Here is a 22,269-nt window from a genome sequence, read left to right as displayed (position 1 = left end):
CTATATAAATAAACCGGCAACACTGATCCTTCTGTCTCTTGCTTCTCAGTACTGGCATTAAATAAATAGTTATCCTCCCTCTCTCCCTCCCTCCCTCCCTCCCTCCCTTACTCCCTGCCTCTCTCCCTCTCTCTTCCTGCCTCCCTCCCTCCTTTTCTTCTTCCTTTCCTCTCTTCCTCCTTCCCTCCCTCCTTCTCTCCCTCCCTCCCTCTCTCCTCTCTCTCCCTCCTTCCCTTCCTCCCTTCCTCCCTCCCTCCCTTTCTTCTTCCCTTCCTCTCTCCCTTCCTCCTTCCCTCCCCCTCCCTCCCTCTCTCCTTTCTCTCTCCCTCTTTTCCTTCTTCCCTTCCTCCCTTCCTCCCTTCCTCCTTCCCTCCCTCCCTTCCCTCTTTTTAAAAGCACTGTTTGTATGGAATCCAGGGCTTCTGGCATGCCAGGCAAGCCCTCTACTGCTGAGCTGTATCCCTGAGCCCTATTCCATTGTAAGAGAATGGGAGTGCTTGGGCTGCTCATATACCCCTGTAACCCTAGCCTTGGGGAGACAGGCAGATACAGCAGGGTTGGGATCAACCCAGACAAGTTCCAGGTCTCCATGGGCTACAGAGGTGGACCCTAATAATAAACACTTTGTGCGATTTGAAGCTCATGTGTGACATAATTTGACTTATGCTTTGAGACGAAACCTTGCCTGTGGTTGGAGAGTAGGTTTTGATGTGCAGTGAACCTGGAAGCTGAAGGCTAAGCTGAGAAGTGTTTGAGAAGCAGGACAACCTATTGGACTGCTGGAGTGGGTCCTCCCAAATCAACGATGACACAGGGTTTTTGTTTGTTTGTTTGTCTTCCCAGTGTTAGAGGCTGAATCCAGGACCTGGTACAAGTTAGACAGGCACCCTACCAGAGACTCAACCCCAGCCCATCTTTTGCTCCTTGCTCTGCTCCTTAACTAGTGTGTGACCTTCACATGGGCTTTCAGAGTCCTTGTGCGCGCCCATTTCCAGAGTGATGGGATTTCTCCTAGCCTATTCTTTTATTACTACTTTCCAGGTTTCGCTCCACTGGGAACAGGGGAAACTCTCCATCTTGGCTGCCTATATACCTGGCCTTTTAAGAGCAGCTTCCTTCCCTTGGCTCTGGCTCTGGCCCTGGGTAGGTGGTACCTCCTTGTACCTAGGAAGTGTGTTGCAGCAGTTCCTAATCTGGGTAAGTAATCCATTAGGTAAGTTCTGGGGTTTGCTGCAAACTCCAGGGACTTTTTGTTCTGTCCCTGCAAGAAGAGGCAATGCAATTGCTTGGGAGACTGGTTTAGAAAATCCATCTCAAAGTCATTGTGAGGGTCACAGCGGTTTAGAAATCAGCAGAGAAGGAAGCCCTGGGGACTTGTGGGTCATGGGTGTGACCTCCAGCCAGCATGCTGAAGTAAAGTCTCGCCTCTCGCTGCTCTGCAGAGTTGTGGCCCCTCAGCCAAGTAAATCTCTTCCAGCTTTAAAATTCTTACCTTGTTAGGAAGCAGCGGTGTAGAGAGGACTCAGTACGCTGCTTGCTGCTTCTTCCGGATGTGGGTGTCTATATTTTTTATCTTTGTGCATGTATGTTATACACATATGTATGGAGGGAAAGGGCGGCCTTGGGTGCCATCCTTCCAGCACCATACATTTTCTGAGACAGGTTTTTCACTGGTCAGGTGGGCATTTTGCCATCAACCCTTAGGAATCCACCTGTCTCAATCTCCCTGGCACCGTGATTCCAAGTGATTGCACCATGCCTGACTTTTGAATTCTTTTATAATTTTATTTGTTTATTTATTTATCCACATATGTGTGAGTGCATGCATGCGTGTGTGTGTGTGTGTGTGTGTGTGTGTGTGCGCGTGTGTGTAAAAGCATTTTTATATGTTTATATGCGTGTGCATTTATAATGGAGAGTGAACATCGGAGGGCAACTTGTGGGAGTTGGCTCTTCACCGTCCACCGGGTGGGTCCTGGGGATCGAACTCAGGTAGCCTGGCAGGATGTGCTTTTACCCACTAACCATCTTATAGTAAAATAAAGGCGTTTTATTTGTCTCTTAACATGAGTTCTGGGGATCAAACTCAGGATACCAACAGAGCTGTCTCCCCAGAGTGGTATTGTGTGTTTTGAAGCATACATTCACACACACACACACACACACACACACACACACACACACACACACACACACACACACGAGAGCAGCTCAGATGCTGGGATGGTAAAGGAAGCAGCTGCTCAAATCCTCTGACATTCAGGATGAAGAATGTTCAGGACTGCTTGATAGAGGAAAAGTCAAAGCTGCCACTGAGATTTTGTGTCAGGGCATCTGGGGGAGGTGGTGGGATGGTAAGCTAGGGTCCATTGAGTGATGGCAGGAAGAAGTATCTTCTGGAGGGCGGCCCTTGGGAGAGAGTGTGGGAGGATGTTGCGCACTGATATGTTGAGGCACAGCTACCTATGCTGTGCTGCCCTCTAGAGGCGGAGGCCATCGGTGCAGCTGTGGGAGCCTTCACTGGGGCCGTTTCACTCACCCATGTTCCCCAAGACCTCACTTTTCTCTTCAGTTCTCTTCAGAGTGGGACAGGAATGGGACCACCATCACCTTCTCCTGATTCAGAAGCTGTTTTCACAGCCATAAGAGAGTGTCACAAACTGTGTAACTTATAAATGATAGGAAGTTATTTCTAACTGTTCTGCAAAGTGCTGGAAGGTTCAACACCTGGCAAGGTACCGGGATGAGCCTGTGTTGGGTGAGGAGGGAAGGTGATGGAATTTGGACTGAATTTGAAGTCAAGAGGTAAGACTAGGCTGGGATGTGTTTATTCAGTCATTTACTTTGTGGATTGAAAATTTTTGTTTTGTTTTGAGATGGGTTCTCACTATGGTAACCAGGATGGGCCTGGAACTTGCCATGTAAAACATCCTGGGCTCCAGCTCACAGAGATATGCCCCCATGTGCTTGGATTAAAGGCTTGTGACACCATGCCCTATGCTACGTGTAACAGTCTCATGTAGCTCAGGCTGGCCTCACGCTTATATGTAACAGAGGATGGATGGCCTTAAACTCCCGATCCTCCTTACCAGAGCACACCATCATGGCAGTTTGTGTGATGCTAGTGATTAGAACAAGCACGTCATGCACACTAGGCAAGCACTCACCTAAGCTCTGACTCCCCCCCAACACACACACATCAAGACGCTATCTATGTGTTATCATGCAGTTGTGGGACTGGAGAAATTGTGGAGTTCCGTTCTTTTACGGTTGTTCACTGCTTCTCAGTTAATTCTCTCTTTCCATCATTGGCCCCCAGGTATAGAACGCAGGTCATCAGCTTGGTAGCAGGTTCCTTTAACTGTTAAACCCTCATCAGCCCCCAGCTGAGTCTTAAAAAATCAGAACTGACTGACTGGACTTTGGATGTGGCTCAGCCGCTTGTTTATTATGCACAAGGTCCCGGGTTCCTTTTCCAGCACTTCATAAACCAAACGTGGTGGTGTGGCACATGCCTGTGACCTAGCATTTGGGAGCTGGGAACAGGAGGGTCAGAGGTTCTAGGTTATCCTGTGCTACATATGTAGTTTGAAGCCAGACAATATATAAAAGAAAAGAAAAGAAAAGAAAAGAAAAGAAAAGAAAAGAAAAGAAAAGAAACCCAGCCAGGCATGGTAGCACAAGCTATTAATTCTAGCATTGGGGAGGCAGAAGCAGGAAGACCTCCATGGGTCAAGGCCAGCCTAGTCTACCTAGTGAGTTGCAGGCCAGATAAGGCTACATAGAGAAGGAGGCCCTATTTAAAAAAGCAAACAAGCAAACAAAAAGAAACTCAAAACAAGTCATTGGTGAGTAAAACACCTGATAAAAGGTGAGAAAAAGTCTTTTTAAAAATTACATCGTGTGTAGCCGGGCGGTGGTGGCGCACGCCTTTAATCCCAGCACTCGGGAGGCAGAGCCAGGCGGATCTCTGTGAGTTCGAGGCCAGCCTGGACTACCAAGTGAGTCCCAGGAAAGGCGCAAAGCTACACAGAGAAACCCTGTCTCGAAAAAAAAAAATTACATCGTGTGTCTGAAAGTCAGAGGACAGCTTGGGGGAGTCAGCTCTGTCCTTCCACTGGGTGGATCCTGAGGATTGAACCCAGGCCTCTGAGCCTGGTGGCACGTATCCTAACCTGCTAAGCTATCTAACTGGCCCAGAAAAGAGTTTTGACAGAACAGGCCTAGATTAGCCATTAGCAAAATGAAGCTTTCTTGTGCTTACATATCTTGAAGGTAATGGTCTCTAATAGCCTGGTTGAAGAGGGATCCTGGACGTCCCTCAAGTTCAAGCTGGTTCTTCTGACTTCCATCCTGGTGTTCTTCCCTGCCTACACCACTAACACAACACCGCTGGTCCCCGAGAGCTCTGGGTAACAACTCCTCTCCCGCAAGTCCTAAGCCGTTATTGCAGAAGTCACAACCTTAACACATGTATTTTGAAATAACTGACCTCTGCCCAACTCTGTTGCTTTGGCAACACAGGCTTCTGAACAACTCCAAGGCCAAAGAGACATTCAAGGGTAGCTTCAGAGTTGAAGCAGACTATAATAGGATCTCCCATCCTTTATGTTATTTGTGGACACCCACCTTGCTTTCTCTGGCCGGCTCTCCAGTGTCCACCCAACAACTTGCCAAGCTTACCCAGTCCAGGGTCTATCTGAATCTCCTCCCCCATTTTTATGTGTATGTTTGCATGTGTATGGGTGCACATCTGTGCCATCTGTGAATGCATGTGCATATATGTGTGTGTTCATATGGAATGTGATGTCACTCTTCTACCTTATTCAATGAGTCAGAGTATAGTGGTTTGAATGAGAATGTTTCCCACGACTCGTATGTTTGAATACTTGGTTCCAAGTTGGTGAAACTATTTGGGAAGCATTAGGCAGTGTGGTCTTGTTGCAGGACCTGTGACATTATAGGAGGATGTCCGTCACTGGAGGCAGGCTTTGAAGTCTCAAAAGTCCATGCCATTCTGGTTTAGCTCTCTGCCTCATGCTTCACAGCAATAGAAGAGTAACTAAGGAATAGGGTCTCCCAATCAAGCCCAGAGCTCAATGAGGCTAGAATATGGCCTTGTTGGAGGAAGTATATCACTGGAGGTGAGCTTAAGGTTTCAAAAGCCATGCTATTCCAGTTAGTAAGCAGCACCCCGCCATGGCCTTTGTCTTGGCTCCTGCCTCCAGGTTCCTGCCTTTTGCAGAATATTTGTTTACACTCTGTGCAGATGGTCACTGTGATTGGTGTAATAAAGAGCTGAGTGGCCAATAACTAGGCAGGAGAGAATAGGCAGGACTTCAGGGCAGAGAGAGGAACTCGAGATGAATCCAGGCACTCAAGAGACAGCAGCCAAATATCGAAGAAGTCGGACATGCAGTACAGAGCAGAGGTAACGGAGCCATGTAATAGAACATAGACTAATAAAAACAAATTAATTTAAGTTGTACAGCTAGTTGGGAAAAAGCCAAAGCTAAGGCCAAGCTTTCATAATTAATAGTAAGCCTCCATGTCATTATTTGTAAGCTGGTGGCCCAAAGGAAAGTCTGACTACACATGCCCTGTTTGAATTCCTGTCCTGACTTCCTTCAATGATGAACAGTGATGTGGAAGTGTAAGTCAAACACACCCTTTCCTCCCCAACTTTCTTTTTGGTCCTGGTGTTTTGTTGCAGCAATAGAAACCCTAACTAAGATACTAAGATAAGGGAAAAGGATCTAAGTAGGTCAGTGTACTTTATGCTTCAACATTTCAAGATGGCCAACTTCCTGCTTCTTCTCCCTTAGCAAGACGTATTGAGTGGACTTTTTCTCCCCTAAGCAGCTGTCAAGGGGAACTTTCAAATCCTCCACCAGGCTTTGAGGAAGGTCTTGTGCCTCCACCACAATATGACAGATGGCATCTTGGTGGGAGTACATGAGACATGGATAAGCCATTGAGATAGGAATTGAGAGAGCCGAAGCAGCCAAACTTGTAACCCCCTCTCTTGAGAACTGATCTACTCTGTGATAGCAGCAGACACCTTCCAAGGGCTGTTCAGTGCCTCATGACCTACCACCTTCCACCATGTCCCCTCCTGAAAGATCACATCATCTTACCACCTTCCACCATGTCCTCTCCTGAAAGATCACATCATCTTACCACCTTCCACCATGTCCCCTCCTGAAAGATCACATCATCTTACCACCTTCCACCATGTCCTCTCCTGAAAGATCACATCATCTTACCACCTTCCACCATGTCCTCTCCTGAAAGATCACATCATCTTACCACCTTCCACCATGTCCTCTCCTGAAAGATCACATCATCTTACCACCTTCCACCATGTCCCCTCCTGAAAGATCACATCATCTTACCACCTTCCACCATGTCCTCTCCTGAAAGATCACATCATCTTATCACCTTCCACCATGTCCCCCTCCTGAAAGATCACATCATCTTACCACCTTCCAATATGTCCCCCTCCTGAAAGATCACATCATCTTACCACCTTCCACCATGTCCTCTTCTGAAAGATCACATCATCTTATCACCTTCCACCATATCCTCTCCTGAAAGATCACATCATCTTACCACCTTCCACCATGTCCCCTCCTGAAAGATCACATCATCTTACCACCTTCCACCATATCCTCTCCTGAAAGATCACATCATCTTATCACCTTCCACCATGTCCCCTCCTGAAAGATCACATCATCTTACCACCTTCCACCATGTCCCCCCCTGAAAGATCACATCATCTTACCACCTTCCACCATATCCTCCCCTGAAAGATCACATCATCTTACCACCTTCTACCATGTCCTCCCCTGAAAGATCACATCATCTTACCACCTTCTACCATGTCCTCTTCTGAAAGATCACATCATCTTACCACCTTCCACCATGTCCTCTCCTGAAAGATAACATCATCTTACCACCTTCCACCATGTCCCCTCCTGAAAGATCACATCATCTTACCACCTTCCACCATGTCCCCCCCTGAAAGATCACATCATCTTACCACCTTCCACCATATCCTCCCCTGAAAGATCACATCATCTTACCACCTTCTACCATGTCCTCCCCTGAAAGATCACATCATCTTACCACCTTCTACCATGTCCTCTTCTGAAAGATCACATCATCTTACCACCTTCCACCATGTCCTCTCCTGAAAGATGACATCATCTCACCACCTTCACAAAGCGGGCTACACTTCTAGCACATAAGCCTTTGAGAGACAACTCAGAGCATACCCAAACAGGAGCATTCATCTCTAAAAGAAATTGTTCTATGTATTTATTTATTTAACTTACATATGTGTGCATGCACAGGCGTGAGCCACAATGCACACCTGGGAGGCATGTGGGGGTCGAAGGCCAGCTTGTGGGAGGTTCCTTCCACCATGTGGATCCAGGCTTGGTGGCAAGCACATTTACCCCCTGAGAATTATTTTAAGAAGAGAATTTGCATTATTTCGGGGGGGGGGGGCTCAGTCCTAAAACCAAGGACACCCTCAGTGGAACCTGACTTCAGCATAATCAGTGTAAGTGTCTTGAGGATTCTGGGTCTCCCATAGTCTTGGGCGGGAGAAGTTGAGAGCAGCATAATGGAGTTCTTCTGGGTTATTCTCAGAGACAGGGGCCTGAGAGGATGATCTGGGGTCTGGGCAACCAGGAGAAGTGAAATGTTGCTCCTTCTGTTTCTTCTTTGATTCAGGGGAGTGAATGTTCGGGGATGGGATCCTGGAAGGGGTGTCTGGTTTGGCCTTCCGATTGCGAACCTGAGGGGATAGCAAACAACCTTTGCTCATTCACTCAGCAAGCAGCTGTGCAGCTAGCGTGCGCCAGGCACTGGCTTAGAACCGGGGCTCTAGCTTTGGAGTAACACGGGGCAATAACAGCCAGCACATAAGCGAAAGTATAATAATGGCAAGTGGCGAGTGCCGTGAAGAAGGAAAAGCAGGGGCCGGGGCTGGAAAGATGGCTCAGCAGTCAAGAGTGCATGCTGCACTTCTGGAGGACCTGGGTTCACTTATCAGCACTATCTCCTGGCAGATCCTAACCACCTGTAACTTCAATCTGAGCCCTCTTCTGGCTCCTGCAAGAACTGTGCACGCACACACACACACCCACACACAGACACACACACACACAGACACACACACCCACACACAGACACACACACACAGACACACACACACCCCCACACCACACACACAGACACCCCCCCACACACACAGACACCCCCCCACACACACACCACATACACACAGATCCCCCCCACAGACACTCCCCCCCCACAGACACACACACCCACATACCCCCCCACACACACACCAAACCCACACAATTAGGAGTAAAGATAAAGCATAAGCTGAGTATGGTAGCACACGTCTTTAATCCCAGCACTCAGAAGCAGGTGGAGCTCTATTCTATGAGTTTGAGGCCAGCCTAGTCTACAGGGTGAGTTCCAGGCCAGCCAGAACTACATAGTAAAACCCTATTTCCAAGAGAAAAAAAAAAAACCTTAAACAAAATTAAAAGAAGAGTCATAGCTACAGATAAAATAGTCTCACCACAAAGAAATAATTCTGAGGTAGAGGGCATTTGTTAATTATCCCAATTTCATCACTGTACTGTGTGAGTATAGTGAGTGGCACATGGTATGTATAAACAGACACAATTGTTATATATAAATGCCAAATAATAAGTGAACAGGTCATTCTGAGCATCTTTGATGGGGTGATTATCAAGCAAAGAGTATTAAATGAAGCCAGGAACCATGCAGTTTCTGCAAAATTCTCTGAAGGAAGGCAACAACAAATTCAAGCACTCTAACAGAGTTTGGGGGTGTGCTTAAGAAAGAACAAGATGGAGGCCAAAAGGATGGCTGGGTGGGTAAAGGTGCTTGTAATGCAAGCTTGGAGACTTGAGTTCCATCCTGGGACCTAAAATTGAAAGACAGAACTCATGGGGAAAAGATGCCACCTAAAGAAACCCACCAGAGCTAGTAAAAGAAGCCCATCCTGGCCCTGAACCCAGGGCCAGTGAAAGAAGCACACGTGGCCCTCAGACCATCTTCACACTCACCCCTGTTGCTGGCCAACTCCATGTATGGAGATTTGAGGTCCAGGAGACATAGGCCTAGCAGTTCAACCAGAACACTCATGTGGTGGCATCTGGAGACTGCTGGAGACATAATGCATATTCAGGAAAACACTCTGCCTTTTATGAAGAATGGGGAATCTTTTACATCCTAATTAAGAACTCATGGCACCTCAGATGGGAAGCTTTACTATAGCGTTTATCACAGCCATCCACCAGACACACTCAAAATACAGAGGGTACACATCCCACTCCCTTGACCTCTAGGTATAGACATAGTAAAAGAAGTGGTTCAAAGCTCCTCATAGGTTCTTATATCCTTAATATCACCTTTTTAAAAATGATATTGACCCCACCTTCCTGTCACACCATCTCTTGTTTCAGACCCTAACTACTGCATATCAGCTATTGAGTAATACTCTTTGGAGAATGCTGGTTGTGTGTCCCTCCAGGGTCAAACTCTCATCCACCATTTGTAGCCTCACCCACTGTCCTATTAGATTCTCTCACCATACCATTTGTTAATTGCTCCAAGCCAAATGTCACTACCACCCCTTATGTCACCCACATTCCTCTCTTTGGTATCACAGACTGCCTTAACTCCTCAGGGACACACTTTGTGGGTGCCCTGGATTCTGCAGACTGCAATAATACCATCACACTTGGTACTATCACCTAGCCCCTATGTCCAAACATTCACAATGCCTCTATTCTCTGTGGTATTCAAGTTTATCACTGCTTACCTTCTAGGTGGTCTGGGACTTGTGCCCTGGTATTTCTGTTCCCTAAATTAGATGTGGCAACTGGTGAAGAACCTTTGCTAATTCTCATTGCCAAGTTCAAAGCAGCAAGGCATGACAAATGAGCAACCCAAGTAATACCTTTTCTATCAGCCAGCCCTGGGCATAGCGGCAGGTGTAACCACTGGAACAGCAGGACTGACTACTTCCCTAGTTATTTACCATTGGCTTTCCTTGTAATTCATCCAGAATTTCCAATGGGTATCTCAGATTGTCCTTACTCTTCAGGGACAAATAGACTCGCTAGCCACCATAGTACTATAAAATCGGAGAGGGTTACATTTACTAACAGCAGAGAGTGGTCTTTGTCTCTTTCTTGGGGAAGAATGTTGTGTCCATGTCAACTAATCAGGTGTAGTGAAAGCTAACCTCCAACAACTCCAAATGGATCTTCAAGAACAGAAATAGCTTGATAATTCTAGCCAGTGGATCCCTGATATTCAGATATGGAACTGGATGCGACTCTTCTTCACCCCTCTTCTTTTCTTCTTCCTAACCCTACTAGTTGCACCCTGCCTCATAAACCTCTTGTCTAGATTCCTTCAACAACAGATCCAAAGGATTCCTAACCAGACTTTTAACTAGTTACTATTACAGGATTACCAGCCCCTAGCTATGGAGCCAGAGACCTGCAGCACATGGTTACATCCTGAGGATGAAGATCAAGATTGTCCCAAGAACCTTGATGCCAACTTTGCCCCCTTTCTAACCCCTGTTGTTTACTAGTAAACAAAAAGGGGGGAATGTAGGGAAAGGGAGCCAGCTAAAGAAACCCACCAGAGCTAGTGAAAGAAACCCGCCTGGGCCCTGAAACCAGAGCCAGTGAAAGAAACTCACCTGTAGCTGAAGTTTTTCTGGTCCTGCCCAAGTTAACACACAGAGGCTTATATTAATTAAACTGCTTGGCCATTAGCTCACATTAACTATTGACTAACTCTTACACTTAAATTAACCCATAATTCTTATCTATGTTTAGCCATGTGGCTTGGTATCTTTTCTCAGTTCTGCCTTCACATCTTGCTTCCTATATGTCTGGCTGGTGACTCCTGACTCAGCCTTCCTCTTCTCAGAATTCTCCTTGTCTGTTTATCTCACCTATACTTCCTTCCTGGTTACTGGCCAGTCAGCATTTTATTTATCAACCAATGGGAACAACACATTCACAGCATGCAGAGCACCATCACCCATAATTTCCCCTTTTCTTTCTATTTAAAAGGAAAGTTTTAACTTTAACATAGCAAAATTGTATATAACAAAACAGTTACCAAGCAAGAATTATAGTTATAATATTTAGTCTATTTGTATTTGGTAAAAATCAAAGAAGATATCCTATCTATCCTATATTTGTGAGTCCAAGGTTCCATATCTACCTTATCTCCTATCAAAACCAAGGAAAACTATAATTATAACTATCTAGTCTTCAACTACATCAAAGCCCTGTGAGAGCTAGTCAATAACAAGCCTGAGCTAGTGGCTGAACAATTTTAATTAATATAAGCCTCTGAGTGATTGTTTTTAAGTGGCTGCGGGGTCTGTGGAGCTGGCCAGGACCAGAGAAAACCTCTGGTTTTCTTAAAACCAGAGCCAGTGAAAGAAACACTTTAGCCCTGAACTCAGAACTTAATAAACATGCCCTGATCCTGAAACCAGTACCAAAGAAACACACTTTGTCCCCAGAATCAGAACCAGTGAAGAAAAAAATATGCCCTGGCCCTCAAATTAGAACCAAAAGGCTAAAAAGGACCAGTGAAAGAAACACAATTTGGCCCTAAAATCAGAGCCATCTCTGCCCCTGACCAACGAAACTAACCAATCCCTGAGCAGGAACACTAACCAATCCCTGAGCAGAAAATCTCTCTGGAGAAACTCCACCCCTAAGAAGCCCTATATAAACCCCTCTGCCGGTTGAGTTGTGGACAGCAGTTTCCCACCCTGGCAGAGTAAGCTGCTCTCCTGGACTTCTCCTTCCCAAATAAATCTCATTCTCGGAAGTCTTGGGTGAAGATCTTCATTCACCAGTGCAGAATAGAAGAACCTTGCTGAGACATCCCTTAGGGGACTGAGCAGAAAAAACCTTGCTGAGACGATCTCTTAAGAGGGCAGAGCAAGGCAGAGCAGAAAAAAGTAACACCTTTTAGCTGGAGCGGGAAGAGATTGCTACATTTCTGCTGGGGTTTCCCTTTTAGCAGAGTAAAGCAGAAAAAGCAACATTTTTTGGCCAGAGAGAAGCGGAACTTTGCTGGGAAGCCCCCTTAAAGGGGGGTTGGGGGTGGGGTGGAGCAAAGCTCAGGAGTAATGGCTGTCTCTAGGAGAGAAGCAGGCTTGCTATATCCTGCGGGAGACCATCCCCCACCACATCCCAGCTTCAGGCATTGTCTGACTTCTGGACAAGTCAGGATGGATACCTTTCCTTCCAGGCTGAGCTGTCTTATTGTGGCTCTACCCTCCAGAGCTGTCCTGTTGTGGCCCTAGGTATAGCCTGGCTTCCTGAAAAGTCAGGATCCCTTTCTCTCCAGAGTTGTGACACTCGCAGAACTGACTCCTGAAAGTTAGCCTCTGGCCTCCACATGTGCACTATACTATGCATGCACACACTCCCCAGTAATAATACTGATAAATAATACTAAATGAATTTTAAAATTTGAAAAATTAAAAGAACAAGATGGTTTATATGACTACACAGTCGGTCTTGTAAAACAAATGGAAGGTGTTTGCTACAAAGTCCCTGGAGACGGTTTTGGAAATCAGAAGAAGTGATTGATGGAGGAATTAATACGAAATTGAGGTGTTTTGATTTTTGATTTTCTTCAACTTTACATTACGGAATGATCATAGAGTTACGAAAGTGTCAAAAGTAAGACCAATGCTGTAGCTCAGGGTAGAGTGTTTGCCTAGTATTCACAAAGCCCTGGACTTCATCCCTAGCACCACGTAAATCAAGCATGGTGGCACATGTCAACACTCTGAGAGTGGAGGTAGGAGGATCAGAAGTTTAAGGTTGTCCTTAGCTATTCAGGGAAATCCTTGGCTATGAAGGGAATTTGAGGCCAGCCTGGGTACATGAGAGTCTTTCTAAAAAATAAAAAGTCACAGAAGTAGTACAGAGAGGTCCCTGCACCCTTACTCCAGCTTTCCATGGCCACACCTTAACTGTGATACAATATTCACAGAAGGATGCTGATATCCATATAACGTACTTTGTTACCTGCCTTCTAGGGGAGACTCCTATATTAACTCACCTTCAAAGTATTCCTATCCATTTTTATAGGCCAGTCTGAGCATGCCCAGAGGCATTTCTGCTGTGTTTCCTTCTTGAACTATGACCTTAACCTGAGCACCGGTGTGTTCCTTAACTAGACATGCTCAGGAGTGTTGCCTTAGTTGGCTAGGCATGCTCAGGGTTGTGCTTCTGAGATGGGCATTCGTTCTCTGGAGTGTGTTCCTTAACTGAGTGTGCTCGGGTGTACTCCTGAGGTGGGCATGTGGAAAAAATCTGCCTGGCCTCAAGGTTGCTCCCTATGTGAATAAGTGCAGGCCCAGACTGTGGCCCTTTGTTACTGTTTTTATCATACTAGTGCAGGTAAACACACGTGACCACTACAGTCAAGATTCAGGACCCTGGATCATCGTGAGCAAGCCCCTTGTGTCCTTCAGAGTCTCACTCATCACTCCCCTTTCCTTAGTCACAAGCATTTACTCAATTATCATTGCTCATCTATCCCATGCAGCCCAGGTTGGCTCTGAATTTTATACATAGCCAAAGATGACCTTGCACTTCTCATCCTCTTACCTCCACTTCCTGAGTGCTTGTCATGCACCACTATGCTCACCTTCATGCTGGCCTGGGATTCGTGCCTGCTAGGAAAGCACTCTACCAACTGAGCCACACATTCAGTCTTTGGTCCCTGTAATGTCGTTACTTTGTCAGTGAGATATAAGTGGAATCATGTAGTATGTACAATTCAGAGACTTTCCATTCGTGTAATTTGTCTTATGCATCATGAATTTGCTCCTTTTTCTGACTGAGTAGCATTCAGAGGAAAGGTGTGCCTGTGTGGTTTCTACAGGATGTCACACACAGAGAAATAGAGTGTAAAGGACAAGAAGAGAATCAGAGGAGGTCATGAAGAAAGTGGTGTCCAGAGGAGGAATGACACATGGACTGTGGAGTTGAGGGAAGGTAATGGTGAGGTGGTTGGGGTGTATTTTGAAGAGGACCAGGAGCAAAAGATCATGCAGAGGCTTTAGATTACTCGGGAAAGCTGTTAATATTTGCTGAGAGAGAGAGACAAGTGAAAGCGGAGCAGAAAGGGCAAGGCTGGTCAGAAGGTGGCTTTGTACAGGCTCAGGTAAGAAATGCCCGTTATGTCTGAGTGCAGATGCTGCCTGCAGGGCTGGATGAGTGAGTGCAGGGAAGACACCGAGAGACATGGGTGTTTGTTTGAGTCATCACCAGGTAGATGTGACCTCACAGTTGTACCTAATGTTTACTGAGAACTCAATAGGGGCCACAGACTCCTCTGAATATTTTACTGACTATATATTTAAATATATAGGAGGTAGGCACCACTATTATCCTATTATCCCAATATTATAGTTGGGGCACAGAAGAATTCAGTAACTGCTCAAGATGATGATTTAAAAAAAAAAGAGGAGGCAGGGCACAGGAGCTCAGTCATCCTACTTCAAGTCCTGTATTTAGTCAGTAGGATGTACCATACCACAAGGACATTAATGATTATTAGGTAGAGCCGAGGATGTAGTTCAGTGATACATCATTTGTCTAGCATCCACCAAAGAGGTGCTGGAAGTGTGGCCTAGGAATCCCCCAGTGAGGGGTGGGTGTGCCAGGCAGGCACATGTCTCTGGGTTCTATCCCCAGCACAGCAACTATAAAGTAAGTGGTTACACATAGTTAGTTATCCCTTGGTGGTGACAATAATGGAAGAAATGTAAGCCACCTATGGAGGGAGTCCATGTTCTGTTCCTCAGACTTGGAAACAGACGAAGACGTGAAGGCTCAGAGGGAGCCAGGGTTTGCATCTAATCTTGGATGCTTCATGCCTCTAAGGCAAAGGAGTAGGAGGGTTATGGAAGGGATGTGTGCAGAAGTAGCAGGGGATGCTGACTCAGAAAGCACAGCTGGCAACTCACCAGGGACCTGGTCTTGGGGACCACATTGATGTAATCCAGGATTGTGCTGCCCCGAGAGATCTTGGGTCTTGAGGTTTCCTCTTGGGTTCCTTTCTTCTGGAGGGTCTTCACGCTGAGGAAATGGCCTCTATGTTGCTGTATACTGTTCCATCTGCCCTCTCTAAGGAAGCCTAGATCCCAGGCCCCCCAATAGCTCCTTCCAACTCACATGATCATGAGGCAGAGGGCAAGGAAGGCTGCAATCCCAAAGCCCAAAACTACTCCCTTGGAGAACGCTGTGGAACTGTTCTTATCTGCAAGAAAAGGAGTGCATCCCCTGTTTGCAGTCTTACACACAGCATCCTGGACTCCAGTTCCTGCTGCACACTGTGGCCAAGCTTCTTCCCTATTTCCTTCTGGAAAACATGACTGCATCCTGGGCTGGGTGTCATGCCTTCCCTTCTATTTCTCTACACACAGACCTAGGTCATAGGTCTATATCCTCCCAGATTTTGCTCCAACCACAGAGCCTATCCCATTCAGCTCCTCCATAGAAAAGCTTAGTCCCAAAGGGCCCTTACCAGGCAGTAGCAGGACAGAGGCGCTCTGGGCCCCATGGGTGTTCCAGACCTCACAGCTGAGCCGGAGGCTGGGCCCGAGCTCCCCATGGAAGCTCAGAGAACTGTTGACCCAGGGTCCAAGTGAGCTGGAGGTGACCGTGAAGGAGACATTGCTGCTGTTCCCCTCCAGCAGCCCCTCCCCCAGCCGCCAGCGCAGGGACGGGGTGGGCCAGGCTCTGGAGGAGCAGCTGCAGTGCAGACCCTCAGCTTCCCAGGAGCAGGAGGAGCTGAGCATCTGTGGGGGGTCTGTGGGGAAAGAGACGACGGGTCAGCAGGTGGCCCTCGTCCCAGGTCCCAGGTGTCCCTTTCCCCACTCACAGTGCACAGAGAGGCTCAGAGAGATGTACTGGGTGCCCAGTGGGTTCTGCGCAGCACAGCTGAATTCTCCTTCATGTTCCCTCCGGACCAGAGGCAGCTCCAGCACCCCCGGCTCTGAAGGCTGGGTTGGGATCAGAGTCTGTGCCACCCCAGTCCAGCTCAGATTGGCTGGGGGGTTGCTGTGAGTGACACAGACTAGACACAGGCTTTGGCCCTCCAGGACTGGAAGGGAGGTGCCATTCCTGCGGATTTCCAACACTGGGGAGGACAGGAGGCAGAGTCATCATCAACTGCGATGACTCCCATCCACCCCCACCCCTGAGGCGTCCAGCTTCCTCTGTCCATCCTTTCTACCTGTCCTGTTTGCCTGGGAAACAGTCACTCTCAGGTCCTCTGGGGGATCTGCAATGGAGACAGGGAACTGGCTCCAGGCGGGCCACACGGCCTTCTCCCTGGGCAGAGCCTCCCTCCCAGAGATGGAAGCTGTGGGTGGGTGAGTCACTCACTGGGTCCCCAACACAAGCTGCCTGGTGGTCTGACTGTTGTAAGAAAGGTGCCCCTACACATACATCTCCCACCCCCAAACCCCCCCGCACCTTGTCACTTCCTTCCCCTCCTCAGAACCTTTGGTGGATCACACTCACACAGCACAGAGAGGTCCAGGGTGTGTTGCTGGGAACCCAGCCTGTTCTCTGCTTGGCAGGTGTAGTGTCCTGAGTCCCCAGCTTTCACCTGGAGTAGCTCCAGTGCCAGGGTTCTGGAGCTCACAGGGCTGGACCAAGAGAGGACTCGGTTCTCCAGGCCCCAGCTCAGTGTGGCAGGGGGCTGGCTGTCAGCAGCACAGAGGAGGCGCAGAGACTGGCCTTGCTGGACTTCCAGATGTGGGGTGTTCCCATGCAATTCTGAGACCAAAGAGACACACACAGAGGAGGATGAAGAGAGAAACAGACAGAAATAGGCAGATGCAGAGATACAGAGACAGGAAGCATGGACACAGAGATGGATACAGATATGGGAAGAGATAGACACGAAGACAGAGATTGACAGAGATAGACACAGATACAGAGATAAAGAGGAGCAGAGAGATAGAGATAAGGAAAGGATGAGGGAGCAGGACAGAGGGTAGAGGGAGGCAGCAGAAGGGGTTCAGGCCTGTCCCCTCCCCCACCTCCTCTCCAGACTTTTCAAAGGGGACTGGACTAGCCTTACACCACCCCAGTAGACCCTCATACCTGACACATTGTCACGGAAAATGCTGATAACAAGATCTCTGGGGGCATCTGGGAGAAGATTGTGAGCCAGCTTCAGAGGATGAATGCTTTCTTCCCCATGAGAAGTCCCTCAGGGAAGGAAAAGCACCACCATCCCAGGGAAGGCAAGTGACCAGCCAGAAATGAAACAAGCATTGCCTCACAGGGCATAGGCACACCCAGGATGTGTATTTTTGAATGTGTGTGTATGTGGTGAATATGCATGTGTGTATAGGTACACATGTGTGCACATACATGTATGTGGAAGCCAGGTGTCGATGTAGGGTGCCTTTCTGAATCATCACTGTTTACATTGTTTACTGAGAAATGTCTTTCATTGAACTTAGGTTGCCAATTGGGCAGCCAAGCTAGCTAGCCAGCTTGCCTTGAGGCTCCCTTGTCTCTCTCTGCCTCACAGCAATGAGGTTACCAGTGGGACACCAAAGCTGACCAGCTTTTGTGCGTGTTCTGAGGGTCCAAAATCCATTCTACACACTTGTGTGTCAAACTCTTTATCAGCTAAGCTGTCTCCCCAGCAACCCTCTTTCTCCTTTGAGATAAGATCTCATGTAGTCTAATATGTACATGTGCTTTGCAGCCAAGGGTGATGACCTGGAACTCCCGATCTTCTAGTGCTGGAATACAGATGTGCACCACCACCTCTCATTTATGTGGTGCTGGGGACGGAACAGAGACTTGTACATGCTTGTGCATGCTAGGCAAGCACCCTTCCAACCGAGTTATATCCCCAGTACCTCCATGAACTTTCCTAAGTATGGAGTTGGGGGATTCTCTACCTCCCACCACCAGAACTCTGAATAGCCCAAAGCACCATATCACACTCACAGGCCATTCTTAGTTGGACAGTCCTCTGTATTCTCTTTCTAGACAAGTCCACTTGACATGTGAGCTCAGTATCATGGTGCTCAGGTCCTGGGGTAAAGCTGAGTACCGAGTAATAGGAGGTGTGTGGTCTGGTTTCTTGGGAGGAGATGGCAGCCCCCATCCAGGAGAAAGAAGGATCTGGGCATTGCTTGAAGGTCCAGGGAAACAAGCAGACAATTGTCACTGGCTGCCCAGGTTCCAGGATCTCAGGAATGAAGACATCTGGCTTGTGAGTCAGGCCTAAGGGAGAGGGTGCCAATCCTGTGGCTCCAGCTACCCCTTCCTAGCAGTTGTCTTCTTTGCGTCACAGTTTGTCTCCCACTGTCCCTCCCCGAGTGAGAGACAGGGGGTCCCTGCTATGTCCACAACACTTACCTTCTACTTGCAGATAGAAGCCTTCGGGAAAACTGAATTTCTCAGATCCTTTCTCCACCCGGAAGAAATAGCTTCCCAAGTCTCTCCACTGCACATCTTTGATCATCAAGGAACAGTTCTTGTTTGGGAGATCCCCCAAGAGCTGGAATCGCCCCTGGGCTTCTGGTTCTATCTCTTTATCTTTGTTATTTGTGGCCACTGGAAATTTAAGTGTTGGTTTTCTGATGCCTTTGAACCAGTAGCCGTAAGCTGGGCCAGAGCCAACCCAGCGGCTCTCGGGGGAGGAGAAAGAGCAGGGCACGACAACACACAGACCCTCCTGCACCTTCACCAGTCTGTTCACCTGTAGGTTGTATCGTCTGTCTTGACCTTGAGATCCTGAGGGAGACAGAGGCTTGGCCTGTAGCCCCCGCACCAGCACCAACCCCAGCCCCAACTTGGGTCCCTTTGGCCTCAGGCCCACTCACCTCCCAACAGCAAGGGCAACAGAAACAGCAGCAGTGACATCGCGGGCGTAGGGGGATCCTAGACCTGCACACGCTGGCCTCCTTCCCCAGCTGTGACAGACTGGGGCAAGAGAGAAGGGAAATGGAGGCGGAAGCTGAGCCCGGGGAACTGGTGCGAGACGAACTGCTGATGGCAAGTTCTGAGGCCACTGGTCTCTCCCTTTCTCATCCACTCGCCCCATATCCACTCGCCCACTCCATGTTTTGTGGGGCATTTGGAGCTTGGACATTTGGAAGCAGTCCTTCCCAGTTGTCCCTGGTGCCTGAGAAGGAAAGGACAGGGCTGTGTCTAGCCTGGGGACCTGGCTGTGGAAGGGCTTAGGTTGGGGACTTTCCCTTTAGGTGCTAGGTCAGTAAGAAAGCAGAAGTAAAAGTTTTTTGGGTGCCTCTCGAAGGGGGTCCTGGTGGGTGCAGAGGAGTGAGACCTTCTGGAAGGAGCTGGTGTCACCACATAAAGCTCAGAATGCCTGGCTAAACTGATGTACAACTTTTTTTACAATTTTTTTTAAAGGATAATCATTCTGTTTCTTGGTACGAAAATGTCTCAAATATCTGATGGGACCTACTTACACTAAAAAAGTTTTTGGTTTGTCTGATGTTCAAATGTAATTGGATATTCCTCACCACACTCTTTGCCTCTCCCTTAATTAGGTAAATATAGACTGGTCTTAGTCTTTCCCCTTTCATCGTCTCTGCTGAGCCACTGACACTTTGAACTCTAGAAGTACCCACCGGCTTCAATACAATTTCCCATTTTCCCTTCCTCTTTAGTCAGAGAACAGAAGGTGCCACTTGCAATTCATGCATTGATATGATTTTCCATATATGGGGCTGACCGCTGGTACTAGGAGTCAAGCAACCTAAAGGGTGGTATGTGTGTGTGCACGCATGCATGTGTGCACGCATATAATAAACTTTTATAGTTTGAGTGTGAAGTGTTTGAAGCTTGACCCAGGTGGTGATGCTGCTTTGAAAGTTCATGGAGCAAAGGTTGACAGAGGTGGGTCACCTGGGGGTGGACCTCTAAGGGCTTAAGCTCTGCCCTGACTCCCTTCCGCCCTTGAGATGTGGCCAACTTTCAGGAAGTCTCTGAAACTGAGCAGATTCATTAGATTCCGCAAAGCATATATAAGCAGTGAGGACTGTTAAGAGACACTTAGACACACTGAGCAGCCTAGAAGAGGCTCAGACCAGCTGAGGCACCTAGAAGAAGCAGAGACCAGATGAACTGCTTGGAACGGACACTCTCCAACCTGCTGAGCTCCCTGCAAGTTGTGCAGTTCCCTCTAGGTTTCACTTTGGTGAGATGTCACTCATCATGAGGTGGGCTTTTGTGGTGGAGCTGTCTTTGAGTCATTTCTCCTGGGTATCCAGACTCAGGTCTGTCGTTGGTTCCCTATCTGGGATGAGGAGAGAGTTCATGACTCCTTAGAAATAGTGTCATGCTATATTTCTCAACTTTATGTTCTTATTAGAGCAAACAAACAAAACCCCTTGAGTCCAATTAGTGCTGCCTATGTGTACATGGGGTCGTGTGCTGCAGCAGGGACAACTTACTGGGTGGTCATTGCATTCCAAAGGATAGTGACTCTCTTTTGGAGCTATCAACCTCCAAGAGCTCCTCTACCAGGGACGGAGCCCTGAGACCTTCCCCAGTCTTTGCTGGGCAGGAATTTTGATGGGCTTAATTTTTGCAACATGTTTGGTTCTCATGTCCTCTGGATTAGCCTGTGTTAAGTATGGTCTCTGGGTTTTGTCTCCAGAGATACAACCAATCATTGACTAAAAGTATAAATAATGTATCTATCCAAAATATGCAGTTTTTCCTGACCAATGTTCCCCAAATATTAAAGTGTGCATAGAGCTTAAACTGTGTTAGGGATTATACATAATTCAGAAATGACTTAACGTTCATAGGAAGACATACAGAAGTTGTTTGCCAGCATTAAATCTACTTTCTATGATGTCTGCTTGCTTATCTATCTATCTATCTATCTATCTATCTATCTATCTATCTATCTATCTATCCATCTATCTGGTGTTGCTATGTACATAGCCCCAGTCAGCCAGGAATTTGCTATTTAGCTCAGATTGGTCTTGAACTCAGGATTATTCTGCCTCAGCCTCTGGGATGCTGGTACTACAGGAGTGCACACACCACCCATAGTGTCATTGTTAGCTTCAGTTGTCACTTGACAAACCTGGGAAGAGAGAACTTCAACGGAGGGATTTTTTCTGTTGACTTGGCCTGTAGGAATGTCTGTGGAGCATTTTCTTGAGTGCTGGTTGATGTAAAAGGGCCCAGCTCACCACGGACAGTGTCATTCCTGAGCAGGTGATCTCGGGCAATATAAGAAAGCAGACTGAACAAGCCAGAGGGAGCAAGCCAGTAAGCAGCACTCCTCTATAGTCTCAGCATCAATTCCCTCCATGTCCCTGCTTTGAGTTCCTGCCTTGGTTTCCTTCAGTGATGCACTGGGACCTGGGACTTTAAGCCGAACAAACTCTTTCCTCCCCATGTTGTTTTGGTCAGTGTTTTATCACAGCAACAGAAATATTTGTTAACTGAACTTGTTCTTTGATAATTTCACACACGTGTGTGGTACATTCTTACTGTTCTCACCACCATCCTCTTATCTCCATTCCACCCCGGCCAACCTCCTCTCGGAATGCCCTTTTCCTCACGTTTATGTCCTTTTGTTTTATTTTGTGACCCACCTACTTTAACCAGGGCCATCTGTGTGACCATGAGTTTGGAACCATCCACTGGAGTCTGGTGGGCTGAGCAGGAAGCACACAGCTGAAGACAGCGACTTCCTCCTTCCCAGAAGCTATCAGCAGCCAACACTTCATGGGGCGGAGGGAGGGGGGCAGGTGCCCATAAACCTCTTTCCCATTTATGACTCTTGAGTCAGCCCAGCTGCTGTGAGTTCGAGAGCGCCACACTGAGTCATGCTCAGAAGACAACATTTTGCAGCTCTTTTCTCTACCTTCTGGCTCCTACATTCTTTCCACAATGTTCCTTGAGCATTCGGGGTGGTGGTGGTATAAATGTAGCTGAGGATGATCATGAACTTCTTATCCTCCTGCCCCCACCTCCAAGTGCTGGAATGACAGGCATACACTGCTACCCCCAGTTTATCATAGTGGAGATAGAACTTGGGGCTTTGTGAAGGCGAGGCAAACACTCTACTGACTGAGCCACACCACAGCTCTAGCCCACTACACATTTTATATGATACTTGAGCATTCCT

The 22,269-nt window shown here is 47.6% G+C and overlaps 1 protein-coding gene across 4 annotated transcripts; it reads right to left on the bottom strand.

Moving 5' to 3' along the window:
- Window positions 1-7,298: 7,298 nt before the first annotated feature.
- Window positions 7,299-19,333, bottom strand: LOC114683935 (sialic acid-binding Ig-like lectin 10). Of its 4 annotated transcripts, none has more exons than XR_005090138.1 (12): window positions 18,977-19,333; window positions 18,510-18,887; window positions 18,096-18,374; window positions 17,232-17,279; window positions 16,644-16,901; window positions 16,354-16,401; window positions 16,000-16,257; window positions 15,643-15,927; window positions 15,291-15,375; window positions 15,083-15,194; window positions 9,114-9,212; window positions 7,718-7,804 (listed from the first exon to the last, which is right to left on the bottom strand). XR_005090138.1 is itself a non-coding variant. In XM_028858307.2 (11 exons), the coding sequence occupies exons 1-11, from the start codon at window positions 19,014-19,016 to the stop codon at window positions 7,538-7,540; spliced, it is 2,058 nt and encodes a 685-aa protein (XP_028714140.1). In that variant the 5' UTR covers window positions 19,017-19,329; the 3' UTR covers window positions 7,299-7,537. The 4 variants fall into 4 exon arrangements, 1 of the variants encoding a protein (XP_028714140.1); XR_005090140.1 differs by having other exon boundaries at window positions 9,114-9,209; XR_005090139.1 differs by lacking the exon at window positions 7,718-7,804 and adding an exon at window positions 8,523-8,971.
- Window positions 19,334-22,269: the final 2,936 nt, after the last annotated feature.

The sequence above is a fragment of the Peromyscus leucopus genome, chromosome 1 (assembly GCF_004664715.2).
Source record: "Peromyscus leucopus breed LL Stock chromosome 1, UCI_PerLeu_2.1, whole genome shotgun sequence".
NCBI classification, from domain to species: domain Eukaryota; kingdom Metazoa; phylum Chordata; class Mammalia; order Rodentia; family Cricetidae; genus Peromyscus; species Peromyscus leucopus.
Note: the sequence above shows the minus strand (reverse complement) of the source record. Positions and strands in the feature narration are given on the sequence as shown.